At 32.5% G+C, this 19,176-nt stretch overlaps 3 protein-coding genes across 3 annotated transcripts; all 3 read right to left on the bottom strand.

Annotated features, from left to right (window-relative positions):
- Positions 1-2,103: 2,103 nt before the first annotated feature.
- LOC128174110 (organic cation transporter protein-like) lies at positions 2,104-4,639 on the bottom strand. The gene is made up of 4 exons (XM_052839744.1): positions 4,339-4,639; positions 3,291-3,712; positions 2,797-3,033; positions 2,104-2,107 (listed from the first exon to the last, which is right to left on the bottom strand). Exons 1-4 carry the CDS (start codon positions 4,567-4,569, stop codon positions 2,104-2,106), a joined length of 894 nt encoding a protein of 297 aa, XP_052695704.1. The 5' UTR covers positions 4,570-4,639.
- A 2,463-nt stretch (positions 4,640-7,102) lies between these two features.
- On the bottom strand, positions 7,103-11,995 carry LOC128174109 (uncharacterized). Its single transcript, XM_052839743.1, has 3 exons — positions 11,343-11,995; positions 7,755-7,890; positions 7,103-7,292 (listed from the first exon to the last, which is right to left on the bottom strand). Exons 1-3 carry the CDS (start codon positions 11,989-11,991, stop codon positions 7,103-7,105), a joined length of 975 nt encoding a protein of 324 aa, XP_052695703.1. The 5' UTR covers positions 11,992-11,995.
- A 3,769-nt stretch (positions 11,996-15,764) lies between these two features.
- Positions 15,765-18,246, bottom strand: LOC128171668 (uncharacterized). Its single transcript, XM_052837447.1, has 3 exons — positions 18,130-18,246; positions 17,254-17,361; positions 15,765-16,362 (listed from the first exon to the last, which is right to left on the bottom strand). Exons 1-3 carry the CDS (start codon positions 18,212-18,214, stop codon positions 16,091-16,093), a joined length of 465 nt encoding a protein of 154 aa, XP_052693407.1. The 5' UTR covers positions 18,215-18,246; the 3' UTR covers positions 15,765-16,090.
- Positions 18,247-19,176: the final 930 nt, after the last annotated feature.

Below are 19,176 nucleotides of genomic sequence, written 5' to 3'. Positions count from 1 at the left end.
CAAACTCTTTTTCATAATTTCACAGAAAAGAAAAGTATTGCCCAGAAATATTTTAAGTATCATGAAAACATTATGAAAAAAGACGCCATTTTGAAATAAGAGGCGGCCATCTTTAAAAGGGCCAAAACTTGAATGGCCAACGATATTTTTTAATCAAGTTATGTTCAAGGAACCGTCATGCAAAATTTGGTGCTTGTCTCCACAAGTGTAGTATCTTGCTCAAATTTTGACCTACGCCGCTACAGTATTCTCGTAAATTGTCAAAACGCTAACCCAAAGTAGGGGGAATGCAGTAATCCCATCAAAAGTCTCTTCCTTGAAATTTCCATTTATCTTCATATTTTTATTAGGCATGGCTGTAAATTAATCACTTAATAAGATTCAGACGATGTAATTGAGAAATGGAACAACAAGAGATGTTTGTGAAACTGTTCCGTCTCCGGAATGATTTTCAAATTTGTCCGGTTTTTGTATTTATTCTTTTTGATATAGGAACGTTGTACAAACGTTTTGCGATAGCATCAGCATGGAGCGAGTTCGATCATTAAATACGGTCGCCGTAGTTCGACTAAAATGAGATTGAACTCACTTTAGTATGACTAAAATTGAACCATTGTCCGATACGGAGAGACTCTGGTCTGTCTATAATCAGGTAGTTTAGAAATTGCGGTGGAAAGCGAAACCTCCTAATTTTGCTTATTTTAATCAGCACAACATGCAATGTGTTGAATTTTAGGGCACACACATATGATTCAATGTGTTTACCAGGTATTTACCTTCTTTTTTCATGAACAATAAAATTATGAGTAGAAATTTACATTTTTTTCATTTTTTAAACCAGACATCGAACAATGTGCGTTCTAACACAGGCATGCGCACCACAAGTTTTCCTTACTACCGTGGTTGAACTCTAGTTAATGATCGGTCTCGCCCATGTGCTTCCGAGCGTGCTTCATATGTTTTATGTCTCTTTATTGGCAAGCTTTATCATGGTGGAGTTTGTCCCTGCACAGCGTAAGTGTTAATCATGATATTTTCTTAATTAAAAGTTTGTAAAAATTGTTTATTAACTAGTCCACATATAAAACTCCACGCATCTATTTAAATAGTAAGAAAAATTCGGAATGAACTTATCGTAGTACATAATTGTACTGTTCCACCTTTTTTTTAATATCTTTTAACATAATTATTATATATAAGTTTTTAAAACATATTGATGCATTTCATATATATGGATCTTTGATACATCTATTAACGTTGTTACATTTGTATTTTCCTACATATGTTTTTGTGAAGCAAATGTTTTTTTTATGAGATTGTGTTATGATATGGAGTCTGTTTACATGCTAATTAGTTACAACATTAAAGTTGATAACGTTATATATTATGCTTCTGGGGTATATCCTGTTCACATTGCTCATTTCAAAGCCCCCAAAAAGAATGGCATCTCTAATAAAGCGATTTAATTCTTTAAACAAGTAAATCGAATTTATAACGCCTGTTTACAAAATAATACTTCAATTATGCTCGATTCTCTTCTAGTATGATTATTTCCATTCCGAAAACCTAGGCCTTAAATACTACATCCAAATAACTATCAAATGTTTTTTTTTAAGTAGCTATTATAAACAATGTTAATAACGTTCGTTATGACGTTTTTGTACGTTTTTTTTTTTTTTGCGTGAATAATTTCTTGAACGATGAATTCCACGCACTAGCAAGGGCTTACATAGAACATGTGTATGTAGCGTGCTAATCGATAAAAACAGTAATTTGCGTATTTTTATCTTTGTTTCATGTATTATTGATGGAGTGATTTAGAAATATTTTATCGTTAAATGTAAATATTAGAATTTATTTGTTAAGCAACTTTTGTTGAATGAGTTCGAAAGGATTGGAAAACAGGCAAAGCCTATGTATATCCTCTCCTAGAGTGATATGGTTTTTGTTGGTGTTTCATTTGGATTATGAAGGCATTAAATGCTGCAGAAATGATTTACATAACCCGCTAGAAAAGATAGTACCCAAGGCGTGAACTACTACAGAAAACATTTTTCTTTTTAAGAGGGACAGATGTTCATGACCATTTTTAGATTGTATTGATCACCTTTAGAAAAAGAGAACTGCATTTAAAAATAGAAAAATACACAAATTCTAAAGAAATTCTAAAAAAAAAAAAAATGTGATAATTTTGTTCACAAAATCATAGTTTATAGCTAAACAATATATATCTTAAAAATTTAGTTAGTTCTGATGGTTAATTTGCTGGCCATCCAAACTCCCTAGTGACCAAGCACTGTCTTTGTTACAAGTTAAAAAGCTGATATTCAATCAACTTTTCACAAACAAAATACCCAAATTGTATAAAAAAAAATTAGATTGTTTTTCACGAAATCATAGTTTATAGCTAAACAAACCATATCTTAAAATTATTTTGACCATCCCGCCTCCCTAATGACCAAGCTCTGTCGTTGGCAATAGTTAAAACACTGCTATTCAGTCAACTAAAAGGTAACTGAAATGTATGGAAATGTGACTGAATGCCATTGAGTCACATTTTAGTTACCTCCCAGTTACATTTTCAGATTAACATAAGGGATGCGAGTCACCTATATGATGATCACAGACTAAGTGTTCTATGCAAAAAGTGGGGGATTGCACTAAAAATTGTGAATCATATCTATTAATTGTAGGCCTCTTAATACTTTCCCCATGATACATCTAATATATGCATGTGTATTTGGATTCGAAAAATTAGATTTTAACTTTTGAGGCAATATCTAAATCAATACATACCAGCTAGACCAAAGGAAAAACGATTTCTTCAGAAGATCTCTGCTTTTTAATACGTCTATTAGGGTGTGTGTTTTTACTTTTGTTGTCAGATCTTCAGTTTTTACAATATTGTGCAGTCTTTCTATACAAGATATCAGAGTCTCTCTGCCGTTTAACTTGGCGATGTGTTTTATAACTTTCTCTGCATCCGCCACCTTGTTGTTAGAAACTAACCATCGGAAACTCTCCGGCAAAATGCTGAGGAAGAAAGGAACAGTTACTGTTCTTATTTCATTATCTTAAGTTTTCATACATCATGATTTTTAAATTATGTTGACACTCAAGATGAATCTTCGCCTTCAATCAGCTGACTGAAAGGTGTGGAAAACTAAGTAATAGGGATATGAAAACCGGTCCACTTTCAGTTGTATTTCATCGTTTAAATGACAAGATAGGAGTTTCAACCAATATTAGCGAACGTTGTTTCCTTTTGTCATTTTCATACAAATACTCACAATATTCCTAAAAGAAATGGCGCGGTGACGATAGCCGTGGCGTAGTGAAGGTATTCCCAGTCATGAAGCCACCATGAAAACAAACCATAAAGTGCCGCAAAAATGGCCCATCCCGGAACTGCCGCAGTCATAGAGCGCCACCTTGTGGGAACGAACTCTTGCATGAAGGAATAGAATGTCGTGAGATACATCCCGCATCCGAACCCGATCAAAAATCGACAGGCAGCAAACATCTCCCAGGAAACGGAGAAGGCTGCGATAAGATTGCAGACGGTCAGGACCAGAAGAGAGAGGAAGAAAGTTGGCTTCCGGCGCAGGGAATCCGCCATTTGTCCGGCGACGGGGGAGCTGATAAGGAGGCCCGCCATTTGTATGGTGGTGATGGTGGAGGCAATCCGGTCTTTGTCGCAGATTAATTCAAACTGTAAAAAATAAGAACCTTAAATGTGGCGCACCTTTGCAATGAAACGGTGTTCTTTAGTCATCTGAAGTTGACTGAATGATATATCTTAAGTTTGCAATTCTGTCATCTTTTCATAATTTTCAGTTAACTTTTGGGTTATTGATGGTTTAGGTATAACTTATGCGGAGACATAGATTTTATTTAATAAATTCTTTTTTACACACAGTTCTATTTCCTAACTGAACGATGCGACAAAAACCCTTGAACTCAAATTATATTCGATTAAGTGGGGGACAATAATTGACAGTTTTATTCATAATCATATCACCAAAGAAATTTTAACAGTAAAGTATTGACAATAAACTAAAAAAAACCAAAACAACACCCTGATATTTAAAAAAAAGATTGCTTGGCTTTGTGCCTTGTCTATCTTGATATCTAATGATTGTAAAATACGTTATTGTTCATGGACATATGACACATGAGTTTTGTATACATCATTACATTCATATTACTCTTATATAACGACTGAATGCAAATTTGAGTTGTCACATTGTAAAAGTTATGCAAATTGTTTGTGCGGAAAATGGTCGACATATGTTGCAAATGATCTTTACATGTATTTTATCGAAGTTGATAGCTCACCTCACTGACAAGAGTATTCATGTCTGAGGAATAGCTGCGCGAGTCACAGGAACCGGAAATGTTTGCAGGTGGCGTACACTGTTTCAGTAACTGCATAGTCGAAAAATTCGACATCTTGTTCTGGTCCGATGATGACGTCACATTATGCATGTTGCACCACCAATCGGGAGTCGCGCCTCCAAACGTCATCATGAGCATGCTCCACGTCACTGTGACCTTTGTCCCGAACATGATGACCAATAGAATGGCCTAAAACTTCCCCAGTCCGCCGCATTCCTTCACGATGTCTTCTAACAGGTCGCTAATGGAATCCCTCTTGATGTTTATCTACTTGTATGTAAGTGCTACGTCAACAAAACATATCTTTTAAAAAGAGTTTCGGGCAATTGTTTGAAGTATAAAACTATCAGATGATCATACCTGTGCCAAAGTGGCATTTTTTGCATCCGTTTATTCCGCATGTTTTTTTTGTTGTTTTTTTTTGAATGTGCATGTAATCGTGTGTCATAAAATAGACCATTGTCTACAAAATATGTGTTTGTTTTTTACTTATATGGCCTTGAATTGTATGGGCAAACAACCTTGAAAATTACTGTAAATATTCAATGCTGCAATGTTGGAGAATGTCTTGAAACGTTTAAAAGGTGCACGAGAGAACGTCATACAAAAAACGCTGTCTATGTATACATATTTCATGTATCTTTAATCTTAAAAGACAAAAAATACACATGCAGCAAAAATCAACTGAAAAGAACAAAATGAATGAAATATTATAATGCTGATAAAAATTTGTTTTCTTTCTTTTTTTAAGAATTTAAAAGAATGAATTACAACGGATATGTTTGGTTGTAAACACATGTGCATATTTTTTTTGCTCTGCGGAGTTTGCATTAGAGGGTAAACTAAATAACGATGTGTATTAAAACAATGCTAATGCAACAGTGAGCTAAAAATGAAAAATAAAGAAAATAAATCGAGCATGAATTAAAATGAAAACCCATATATCCAGTTTAACTTCTGAGGAGGAGAGATACAGAAAGACAAGGAATACATTTTGTAAAAAAAGAAAAAAAAAGAAAAAAAAGCGGTCAATTGGAATAAAACTTAAACAATTCGTCGGCTGTGCGGTGACAATTATTCAAATGGAAATCCATTTAGGACCCTTAGGCATAATGATCGCTTACATTTTTTTAAATTGCCATTCAAATATTTAACATTTATCACAAAAGAAATTCATATTGTCGTGATTTATATTACATTATAAGATCAATAGACTTATACGAACCGGTGGTCTTTTCCTCTGTCCAATAGACCAGCATTGATCTTTCGCGCACCTGTTTGATTTGATTTTAATTCGTGGCGCTTTTAAGTAACTAGCGACCACTTCATCGCTTCTAGGTTTTATTTAGATTAGCCTTCTTCACCGTTACCGTCCTGATACACATGCATATAGTTACTCAGGCATTCACCGTGCAGTTTGCAAGGTTGTAAGGTAAAATGTAAATCAAGGTCTACATTTTGTTTTGATAATTACTTCATGTACATGTAATACAAATATACTTTTCAATCGAGTCTCATATTTTTTAAACAAAAAAATTCAATGGATATTTTTTTCTTTTCATATGAGTGTTTACTGTCTAATCGCTGCAGATTCTTTGATCGTCTTCTTATTTTAAGAGGGGATTACAGTTATGAAAACAGAATCACGTGTTACTGAGTATTTTATAACCCCCGGCCGCTCAGGTATGGGAGCATGTTTTTGAAAACAAATACACGTGCATTGCCTTTATTACGATGTTTCCCTTCTATTTATCTCAATATACTAACTGATCTAACCATACTAGTCTTGCATTTTTAAATTATGCTTCTGCGGTGCTTTAAATTTCAATATTTTTTTCTACTAGGTTTTATTCCCTATTCTTATTTAGAATCTTAATTTCATATTGACACAGAAAAGATTAAAATTTATGCAGTCCAGTAAGACAACCTGTCCACGTATGATTATACCATTTTTTAAAGTTTAGTTTTCATGGTAAACTTTTACATATTTGAAAAAAAATATCCGTTCTCTGTGTAGTGTGCTGATCGCCAAGAACAAAAATATGCGTACTATTATTTAACGTTTTATGGATAATTACTAGAATGAATGAGAAAAAGATGTAAATATAATAAGTGAAATGTTTTCTTTGGTGTTTCATAATGGCCTATGAGGCAAACATTTCAGAAATAGCGCACATAACCCATTAGCAATAATAACTCCTTCCTTACGGCATAATTGGTGTTTTTAATTATGATAGACTTCAACCTTAAATTAAATGAACCTTAAATAAATTATTAAATTGAAACGTTGACAGCAATTTGACAGAAAATTGTTATATAAAAACGAGCCAGGAAAATGGCTTTGTGTTGTAATACATTTTTGCAGTTAACTATACAAAAAATGTTATCCATTTATTTGAAAAGTATTGAAAGGCTAATGAAAGCAAACGTCATGATACTGATTGTTTTACTGTAAATGTCACAAATTTTATTAAAGAGAAACACCTTCAACTGTGGTGCCTTCTTCTTTATTGTCTTTTTTTTCTAAATTTGGGCAGCTTCATCCTGTGATAAACAGTCATACAGTTCTGCATTATTTCTTTTCTTTCTTTTTTTAATTTCCACAGATTACACGTATTATTATGTATTTATGAAAAATCGACAGCAATTGCAAATAACATTTAACAGTCCTTTTCAAATTCAAATTATTCCTTAGATTCATGGATTAAGAAAGTTCCTTACCGCATTGTACTCCAGCATCTTCATCATGGTAACAGTTATGATCACCAAGTAGATTATGGGGACAACTGAACAAGTTAGGTTCAGAACCAGTACACCCTAAATCGTCAAAATAGATAGGACCAGTTCCTTCTCCATAATGTGCAATGTCATTTCCATATGCCACAGCATTAGTGCTTTGATTATTGAAAAAAAAAATGATGGAATTAATGCAAATATATGCATACGAAGCTCTTGAATATCACCCAATAGACAATTCTAATTAGTATATTAAATTCTGTTTTGAAAAATGTAAGCTTTATTTTACACCAAATAATGTTGGATATCCACATGAGTGATACGTAGTTCTATAATATGGCGTCTTGAGTTAGATTAACAAGATTATCAACAGTCTCGATTGAAGTCATCATTTCGTATGTTCTATAGTCGACACAACGACCTTGTCAGCAAATAAAGTCTTCCGCTAGGTCAAATGCTGACTGACGTTTTTCATACTAATTGTTAGACCATTATTATTCACCGAATTGTCTACGAATTTTTCGGCATTATTAAACTAGGAACATTTTTTTTAATATCTTAGGTAATGATTATAATAATGTTAAAGAAATCTAATGTCATCTATATACATGTATACTTACGTGGCCAGTCCAAGCATTCGGCACACAACTTTAGCATCATTGTTATCAAAATTATCGTCACACACTGTCCCCCATTGTCCAAAATACAGAATCTCCACTCTTCCGGAGTTTGAATCTCCTCCAAATAGCCGAATTTCTAAAATACAGATACAGATTGTTATTTTATTTCTTTAAAATGCATTTTAAAGGAGAAGAGCGTACAATGCCTGGCGAACCCCCCGCACCTAGGGTAATTAAATAAAGGACTTAAAAGTATGTGCAAGAATGTTACATTTAAAGTTGTGCATCAGTACATAAATAATAAAGAACTGCATTCTCTAATCATTAGCAAACACTCACTTATACTTTTATTTTCATAATTAAAAATAAACTTTTTGAAATAGGTCTAGGACATATATGGTATGAACAGGAGTATATACATTGTGCAACCTATTTTCCTTTAATTATGCAAAGAATCATTGATCACTTTACTCAACAACTTGTAGAACAGATTAATTCCTCATCTCGATGTTATTTTTACAAGCATATTATTGACAAGTTTTCATTACAATATCATTTAACAAAATCAACACCTTCTACATATAAGAAACAAATTACAAGAATTAGATTGTCATCTCATAGACTTGCAGTTGGAAGTAGACGACACACTAATGTACCAAAAGAAAGACGCTTATGTAAATTTTGTTCAGATATTGAAGATGAATTCCATTTTGTTTTGAAATGTCAGCAGTATAGAGAAATCTGAGAAAAATATATTAAGAAATATTATTGGAAAAAACCTGTTGTATACAAATTTATACAATTATTAAGTGTTCAAAATTTTAAAGAACTGTGTAATTTGGGGAAGTATCCCCATCTAGCTTTCAATATTCATGATAATTAAGAAAAACTCTCTGGTTTTTTCGCCTGTTAGTAAAATTTTATTTTATATACATTGTCGATGTACTTTACATGTACATGTACATGTACCATACCATTATTTGAATATTGCTATTAATTATATTTATAACCTATGCCATAAGATGTATGTCTTGTGCAAATAAAGAATGAAATATTTTTATTTTCTTCTAGACTTTGACCCGTGCGTGCATGGGTTGACATTGCATATGATATCGGACATTTAGGAAACAGATATATCGACAAACCGTTTTAATGACATTTATATAACCAAGCTTTAAGCCTTCAATCATGCTATTAATTTCACTACACTCTGCTTAGTTAGAATAATCTAACTGTGTCTCGGGACAGGCCATCGCAACATTTAAAATGCCTCCCATATAACCGTAATGTAGCAAAAATTGCAGAATCGCTCCGAAACGATTTTTGGAAAAAATAATGCAGCTGCATTGAAAATAACAGTTTCATTATTCATAACAAACCATTTTGAAGCTGTAAATACCTATCATCTAAAAATTAAATGAAGAATTCAACACTTTTTCACCGACGCTTTTACTCGCTTCGAATTTACACACTATGTGGATATTCGGAACTCTCGGGACTTTTCATATTGAATGCACATAGTTAGAGTTATCTCCCGTATTTCCATTGATGAACAGAATATATTTAGCGTGAATGTAATGTGCATGCGCAAGATTGTAAAATCCAAAAAAAAATCCAGATGATTTCCGGTTTTTTTTAAAGGAATTTTGTTGATTTTTAATTAGCAAAGCTTGATTAAGAAAAAATAAAAACAAATGAGTAATATTCAAGTACCAATGATGTTTAGAATATATAAACCAAAAGACAATAATTTTCCGATTTCTCGGTATTTAAGGATTACCTTTACTCAGGGGCGAAAAAAAATCCACTAATAGGAACGAAAAACTACGTATTGTACATTGTAGTCCCACTATGGTGGTGCTTTTTTTCACTTACAAAATATTAGGTCAATGACCTACTTTTTCTGCTAGTGACCTCTGAATGTTTTTAGAAAAAATTCTCAAAATTTGTTAGAATTGTCCACCATTTTCAAGGTTTTCTTTATTTTGTTTTTATTAGAAATAATAAAACAATTTGTAGGTTGGAAAATGATAAAATATGAATAGCTTTACTAATTTTATTTTTGAATGAATCGTTTAAAGCTCATATTTAAGGTTTAATTTAGTCCGAATTTCCTCTATCAATTTCCAAAATTGTACCCATTTTTGATCGAGTTTTACAAAAAACTGACTAATAGGAGCCCCAAATAATTGATTGCCTAAAACTATTTTTATTGCCTGTATTATGTTGACATTAACATTATATAAGGTCAATGATCAAAATTTCGAGATATTTTATCTTGAATCGATTTTATGCATTTTAAAGATTTTTCCGATCGCGTGCCAGCCAGTGATATAAATTTATAGACGAGTAAATACAAACATAAAATATGTAAACTGATTCGAAAAAACATATAGAAACTTAACTTTTGCAATAACATTGCAACAGAAAGTGTTTAAGAGAAAATAAGAAAATGAAAAAATTAGTCCGAATTTCCTCTGTTTCAAAATTAATCTACCTTTGTCGAAGCATATCTTCCTCAGATAAACAAATCATGAATATCAATATCAAATTTGTTAATAGCGCTGTTATTTTGTGGTTTTAAAACAACTTTGGACTTCAGATATTGAACTTTGTAAAAATATTTTTTGAAATCTCAAACCCTGAGTAAACGTAATTCTTAAGCCCAAGAGTTCGAGTCTATTTTATTTAATATAAAAGTATAGATGTTTATGCTCTTTACAACATGATCTCAAATAATATTCGACTATGCTAGTGCTTTTGCATATTAAACGTTATTTGGAATGGGCAAGATCATTATGCATTTTTTTTTCGTCATCTAAAGAGTTTTAAATGTTTTCCAAAATAAGTCTAGATCTACTACATAAAACAATTTGAACAATGATATTTTACTTAAAAGGAAGCAAAAGCGCAGAATTTTAAAAATGGATGCCCACTATTATTCGAGCACCCTCTCAGCCGAGATGTGCTGCATATACACTGTAGTAATCCGCCCATCACACTGAGCCTCGTTGACACAGATCAGCTTGAGTGAATAACTTTTATAATAATTAAATATTTGACGTTTTTGTGAAAACCACGACTTTTGTCCCAAAGTGGGTCTACACTCCCATTTTAATAATCCAATTATAAATAAAAAAAGAAAACGTATCATTTTAGTAGAAGTACTTTTAAGATGGAGTCTAGACCCATTCTCACAAAAAAAATGCAATTTAGCACAGTAAATGGTCGAGATTTAGACAAAAACCGTCGTGTGACTTAATTTGGAAACCTGCATCTCTAGTGTTTATAGAATAAAAACACGCTTTTAACATATAGCATATAAACAATGTATGTACAGCCTAGAATACACGTACGTGCATTTTATTAACATTTGCACAAGTTCTCTTTTATTGCTTCAAGTGGGGGATATAGAAAAATATTGACATATATAGGTGATTTTCAATTCTTTTAATTATGCAAACCCCGCTCGCGCCACAACAAAACGTTGTTTGAATTTATCAGACTATATGGTATAGAATCGATTCGTTGTCTTGCGTATCACAGACTAAGACACTGAACATGTAAAAAGCAAAACAGTGTACTTACTATAATCAGAAAGACGAAGAATAGTATTGTTTAGTTTAGTTATCTGTGTTGCTATTTCTGATCCCAATGTTGTGAGTTTTGTCTGCTGTACAAGTTCGAGTCGGTGGATTTCCGCAGATTCGATATTTGTTAAATTCTGAATCTCTTCATGCAAAACTTGATTTTCGCTCAACAATTTTGCATTCAAGTGTTCGAATTCTCTATAAATTGTCTTGTTTGTCTCCTCATCTTGAATCTCGTGACCTTGTAGGAACAAAGTTAAATATCGGATAGACTTCGCCATGTTATCAATCCTAGCTTTGAGAGCTAGAAGCCCAGTTTGATTGTTGTTGTGGTCAAACTCATGTTTAATGATTCCAAAAGAAGATTTAATGTCAATATATTCGGACATTGATTTATTCACAGTATTAGCCGGTGCATTGTCCTCGGACACTTTTTGGATCTTCAACGATTGAATTTCTTGTTGTTGACTTTTAACTTGAGCTTTAAGATCCAAAACCTCCTGCACCAGAAGTGAGAGGTAGGCATCTTTTCCTAGTGGTCCAAGGGTGGTTGTGTGTCCCGGGATTTTGTCTCCGTGAAGCAGAAATGCGGAATTAGATGCAATGAAGCATACAGGGAACACAACCAGTAATACTGTAATTGCCATACTGTTAATATAAAGTTTTCGATGTACATGTAAGAAGACTGAATTTAGCAAGAGGTAAAATGTTGATAAGAAAACAAGCACACAGGCATTAGCTAAGTTTGTTCGCCTGTTGTTTTGTATGTGGTATTTTAGGCTAATATTTTCAGGAAACGATTATTGATCTTAATAATATTCAATGACATAAAAATAAGAACGACACTAGTTCTATGAAAAGGAAACTTATATAATCTTTTTTTTTCAATTTTCAATTTCCTTTCATGTACAGAGTTTTCGACATTCAAACAGGTAGTGTGATTTTTTTTAAAACAACGAAACTTAGGCCATGCATACAAACTAACCTTTGGACAACATACGATTGCTTCAATGATTATACACTTGTCAAGCATTTGAAGTTACAATCGATGCACATTTTAAAATAAAGAATTACAATTTGTTTAACGTTTTCAAATATAATAAATAAAAAAGTATGTTGGGAAAGAGTAAAACAAAGGGAAAAATCTTTGGTGTGACCGACATCCTCCTTGTCTGATTCAATTTCAAACGTTTAACAGGCGAGCTAACGACCTATTTTAACTGGATTTTAAAGTCATTTTATCAGAAACAAGCAGATTATTTTAATCACTTAAAGAACAAAACAAATCAAACTATCTGCTTATCATTTCTTATCATATTCTAAGTCCGTCTTCTCACCAATTCTAGTATGTCTTACACTTGACTTACATAAAGTAAACATGGTGGTTGGGAAACAAAAAATCTGCGTCAACTTTTTACGCATTATCCAGATCAATATAAAAATTGAACAGTTTTTTATGTTCACATTGTTGTAAAATTATTTCAATGGTTATCATTGTAATATTGATTTTTATTATACTTTCATGTTAAATACTGAAATCTGATTGGATTAGACGCAGTTGGTAATTCGTTCTATTACCCTCTGCGTTAGCAACACACTTAGCAAGGGGTAACACAACGAATTGTTACATGCGCGTTAATTATGCGCATACGGTTTGCCGTAGAATTCACGTCATTTCTATATAAAAGACATTCAGTATAATAAAATAAATAGTGCCTGTTTGGGAGGATAACAGTTGAAATTAAACCATTGTCAACCAATGCGAAGTTGACAATGGTTTTCGAGGGGTGTCAATTTCAACTCCCAAACAGGCACTATTTATATAAGATCATTATTTCTAGCACCCTCGGACGCTAGCATCTACATTGGAATAAGTGCTTGAATTATGCATGTTTGATCCAAAATGCGCCAACAATTGCATGATGCTAGGCACTTTTGCATAATTTTTCGGTGATAGTTGGTCCCAGCAAAGACTGCAAACTTTATTTTCTTCTTTTATGTCGATACGCAAGGGCAGGCTCTACGTATGAACAGTTTCTAAGGCGAGGCTAGCGCGCATCATGGAATATGCCAACAGAGCAATTGCTATTCATAACGCCATGTTCACTAAATAACGTTGTTTATTTCTTAAATGATTTGTTTTGATTTTTTTTTTAAATAGAGATTATATAAATATATACAAGCAAGAACCATACTTTACTGTCATATTGATCCATTTTTAAGCTAATTGTGCATTCATGTACAGTAGGCAGGTAAGTATATGAGTAGGGAGGAAATCAACAATAGTACATTTTGAACTAAATAAAAAGAAATAAAGAGAAAAAAATAAACAGTTAGCAAAGGACTATATGCGGTATGGTCAAATATCTGCCCCCGATTTCAACCAGTTTTTAAATAGTATCGTATAAAAATAAAATCTTCACAAATCACTGTACATAGAGGATGCCTATCACTTTAATCTTGATTTTAGTCATTATTGCTCAGTTGCTGTTTATCAATGACGTCATTTAAGTGACCTTATTACTGCAAATCTGCAAAAAATGAAAATATTCTCATTTTTTCTCCATATTTTGCATTCGGAAGTATAGAGCGCAGGTCTGCTCAAGTGCGATTTTAACATATGTTTTTTGTCAGATAGTTATACACATTATATTAAAAAATGGTACTTGAGCAAGCCTGTGCTCGATGTTTCCCAGTCGAAAAACCATAGGAAAACACCCATATTTTGCAACAAAACATCAATTTATCAAAATAATGCAATATTCATGACGTCATTTCTACATTATGACGTCACTGTGGTGATAACCTTTTACACCTTTATTTCCATTATGATTTTAACTATTTTTCACCATATTTTTAAAGCTCTTTCTAAAACTTTGATTTTGGGGGCAAAAAAATGCATAATAATTTTAGTTTAATAATATCTACTATTTCGCACAATTTCCTTTTAAGTATTTTTCGGAAAAATCTATTCATTTTTCTTCTTCTTGTCTTTGTTAGCTAATTCATTCACACATCTTTTGTAAACTTTGGATGACATTCCCAGCTGTTAGATACTAAGAAAAACATTCTTATTTCGGTTTCTTTGGAGGTAAATTCCTTTGCGCTTTTGGCTTGACACTTCGAAATTCCACATAGATAAACTTATTATTTCATTTCGGCCTCAAATAAATACTTATTTACTTTGTTTCGGCTTCGAGTTAATCCTGTCTTTGTTACAGGCCTTCTCCGCGGAAATACGAGTAATTGTTGTAACACCTTCTTTGGCTTAGCTAATAGTGTCAAGCATCAAAGAAATTTTGCCGAAATTGGGCGTTAACCTTTTTAAAATGAGTTACCTGATTGGTCAATTTCAAGTCCGTAGAGTGACCGCGTTGGCTAGTGATTTTTACGAAATCACTTTCCAACTTGCGGCTCATCGAAATAAACATCTTTTAATTAATTTCTTTGGTTTTTGATTTTGATTCCTCAGGTGCTGTGGAAGCAAGTTCATTGCAATTAGACACAGGTTAATCCTTGAGCTAATTTCCCCAAACAAACATCACGACGGTGAAAACCAGTGTGTGATATGCAGTACAGGTCTTACGCAAGGAAATAGCTAATCAAACTGAACTTAGTCAATTGTAGTTCCATATATATAGAGACAATTTCTTTTCTTTTTTCCTTTTTTGGCACCTAATTTTAGGCCTATAATATTGATTTTGGACTCAGTGGCTAGGAGAATTATTACTTTAGGGGAATTGTCACACTAATTTCAATAGAACTAAATTTTTTAGATGCGCATGATGCAACTTCCTGGATGGTGCTGAGCCTGTTTGTCAACATGTGGAACCCACGTGTACTTGGGGGTAGGTATGTTTACTCTCAATTATCTCTCTTAGAAACCGCAAAAGGCGTTATTTTTCTGATCTAAAATTTTTCTTGAAGCATTTAACTAAACTTTCTCTTTCATGAATTATATGCTGAGAGTATAGTTAATTAATTAACTGAATTAAAGCTTTATAGTAACATATAGTGAAATTAATTCCTTGTGTGAGACCTAAAACCACACATAGTCCTTTATGTATATATTGCATATATATAGTCAAACCATTAAATTTGAAAGTGTTTAAAAAATCTATTAGTAAGTCGCATATATGGTCAAACCTTTATGAATAATATTTGGATATCACACACTCAAAAAAGGGGGGGGGGGCACATGTTTACCAAGCATATATTGCATACAAAAACTAAAAACAAAACTGATGTTACAGATGACAAAAAAATAAAACTCAGATAATAAAAAGGAACAAAGTGAGAAATAACACAGTTAAGCATTTTTTGTTTATTGATTCTAATGATTATTTTGAAAAGTAAAGGAATGATAATACATGAGTGTGCATAAAAAACTCAGACGGATTTGTGTGTATTAAAGTATTTAAATAAGTCTGTTTTACATTTAATTAATGCTTAGGGGTAGTTTATTTATGTATACTGGTCTAGAGCGGGACAATTGGAATATACATTTGATAACATGGGGTTCCTTGCAGGGGTAAATTTTTTCGAGAGAAAGCCAAAGTTGAGGTTTGGGCAAGTCACCGGGTTGCAAATAACAAGGATCAGGAATGATATAGTTCCTTCTGCTCTCACCCTAACGGTCACACCGTGAAACATATTATCATTAAAGTCTGTAATATAGCATCCCAGCTCCAAGAGCATGGTTATATGATGGCTTTGTAATAATTTACTGCTTGTCTCTACGTTCCATCATATTTTGTTCACATCCTCGTAGTGCGTTTCCTGTGCAGAACAATCTAGAAAAGTATAACATCCATCAATGTCCTGTACCTCATCATAATGATGCGGCACGTCCTGGTCTGCTAAACAAATATCTACAGCCCCGTGTGTTTCGTTAACGAGTAGGCGTCCGCGTCGACGTTTGAGGAAAGCATACACTGCAATCAAAATCCATGTCGTAATCAAAAGAGTAGAAAGGATGCAGATCAAAACAATCAGGGATGTACTTGAAAGATCGTCCTCTGCAAGAAACATTTGATGTTACAATACTGGCTATTTTGTGATCGATATATATTGCTTATTTATTTCTTCAAAAGAGCTAAGAGCTCTGAAGTTTTATTTCGTGCCTATGTTAGTTTTTTTTTACTATCAATCTAACAATATAAGCCTATGATAGCCTGTTAATGTGATGCACAATATTATCACTACATGACTCGTTAGATATAATAGTGTTTGGTGTATAGTCATTGACTGATAACAAGTATAACTGTTTTTAATATATATCTCCTAAAATCATTTATCATATATATATATATATATATATATATATATATATATATATATATATATATATATATATATATATATATATATATATATATACTTGTATACAGAACATATCTTTTACTTAAAAGTTTAGCATTGCTAATATTATGGTTTGAAATTATAAAACCAAAATTTTTCTTTGGATTTTCTGCTGTGTATTTGTTCTTCGTAAAGGTGTACAAAACCTTTTTGCATATGACTGAAAATAGAAACTGAATATGCAGGTCACATCAACACAACTTTTAACTTTCAAATGGTTGTATTAGTGCCCAAAAAATAATAACACTTCCTTTAACCTATGTAACGTAATGAGGTACAATAACATTTATTTATTTCGATTGCTATATAACAACATGCCCCCTCCCCCCTTTCGTCTTTTAGCATAGAAAGTATAACCAAAAAATATTTGTTACAAAAACATACATACTAGTATATATATATATATATATATGATTAGAAAATTAATTTTAAACAAAGCGATTTTATTCTCCTGAAGACAACTTTAAGTTAGTTTATGTTCTTATGTTTTAATATATGATTAATCCATACTCACGTGCTTTTTATCAGTTTTTTTTTTTTTTGCTTACCAGATCTACATTTAATACATGTTTCATTTATATGGAAACAGTTGTTTACATCGCGACAGTGTGCTAATTCGTCACCGCCGTATACACCATAAAACGTACAGCGACAGCCTGAAATTATTTTTATATAAATTTGATGAATGCTAATAATCATTAAACAATACTGGGGAATCATTATTGTTCGTGGGGGATCAATATTCGTGGGTAACACTTGCCCACGAATGTACATCCCCACGAACCTATACACAATAATATTTTAATATTAATTCAAATTATCCTGATTACACTACAAAATTAACGAAATTACGTCCCAATGAACAATGACTATTACGAATAAAAGTAATTTCAAAGTAATAAGAGAGGAGACATTTTCTAATAAGAAAATTGATTGTGTGTTTCATTTTACCTGAATAGTAAATAAAAAAAATATTTTAATTACTTATTTTGTTTTCAGAAAAATATTTTGTTAAAAAACCAACCATCGATCATAAACATTTTTAATTAATTTTAAGATTAGACATTCATGACATTTTGTTTTACAAAAGCCACCTATAATACCCAGTAAGTTGCGAATCTTTGCTCAGCTTTTTTTAGATAATGACTTTCAAAGCTGTTCATCATATTAAAGTGTTAAAACAAAAAGAATATTAAATTACACAAGCATTGACTAATCTGATACCGAAAATTATTGTTATAGTATTTAAACCTTAACTTGCTATTGTTTATCAAAATAGTATAACAATACCAAAGATTGCATCTTGATAATTTCTAATATCTGGTATTGCAAATAATAGCCATGTTACAATGAATGAAGCAAACAAGCATTCAAAATTGTACTATTTTGTTCTCGTATTACTAAAAATAGCAAATTTTACTTACCAAAACACTGAAGAAGTGCGAACAGACGGAGACAATATTTAACGATATTTGTGTCACGCATAAAAGAAGAAGACTGAGCGATCATTATGATGAAGGCTAGTTAACTCATGGGAAGTATCAAGAATGTGGAAGTACAAAAACACACTGAACCCAGAAATTAATGAAAACCTTATTTTAGTGATTTTTTTCCCCTAATATATTTCCCTTGATGGTATTGACTTTTATTAAACGCGGATATATTAACAGGAAGCCTGACTAAATGCACAACCATAGGAGCCATGGGAGCACTGCAATAACGCAAGTACTAGGAAGTTAACAAAACATTTACCGGGATATTAGGATGTACGAGATGTGTATACGTAAAAGTACTATTTACAGTGGTAGCAACGTTATTGTTGACAAACGACACGCACGATTCTGATACACGAACGATCACGCACGATACACGAACGATCACGCACGATGCACGGACGATCACTAACTTACTGAATCTTCACGATACACGAACAAAAAGGATAAAACACGCAACCGAACGGTTCTACACCATTAAACACGCAAAATCAGAATTAATTTTTAAGACTAGAATTAAGGAAACGTATTACTTTAATTTGTATTGCTTTATGTTTGTGTGTTATTGAAAAGCGGCATGTACTTTAGTCATGCACTGTTTTGTATTTTACGATTTAACACTTTTAAACATCCATACGCAAATATAAAGGATTCACACACAAATTATTTTTTTTGTCTCCATAACGAATATTAACTTCTATCATAAGTTAAAGAAAATTACGTGTAATAGAAATGAAGATAAATCATAAACTACACGAAATTATTTACATACGAGTTGACTGTTTATGTAATTTAATTCTCTTACGTACGATTTAATGATGCGGGATACAGGTAAATTTGTTACCTTGTTCCGGTGAGGACTAATCGCCGGAATGGCGACGGAATAGACGTAGTGACATGTATAAAAAGGTCGATAACTTGTGTTGTGTATAAGCTATCGTCATTCGGTTTTCAGTTTTTTCATTTATGGATATAGGG

Source organism: Crassostrea angulata, chromosome 2, assembly GCF_025612915.1.
Source record: "Crassostrea angulata isolate pt1a10 chromosome 2, ASM2561291v2, whole genome shotgun sequence".
In the NCBI taxonomy this organism is placed as follows: domain Eukaryota; kingdom Metazoa; phylum Mollusca; class Bivalvia; order Ostreida; family Ostreidae; genus Magallana; species Magallana angulata.
This window is presented reverse-complemented; position numbering and strand designations above follow the sequence as displayed.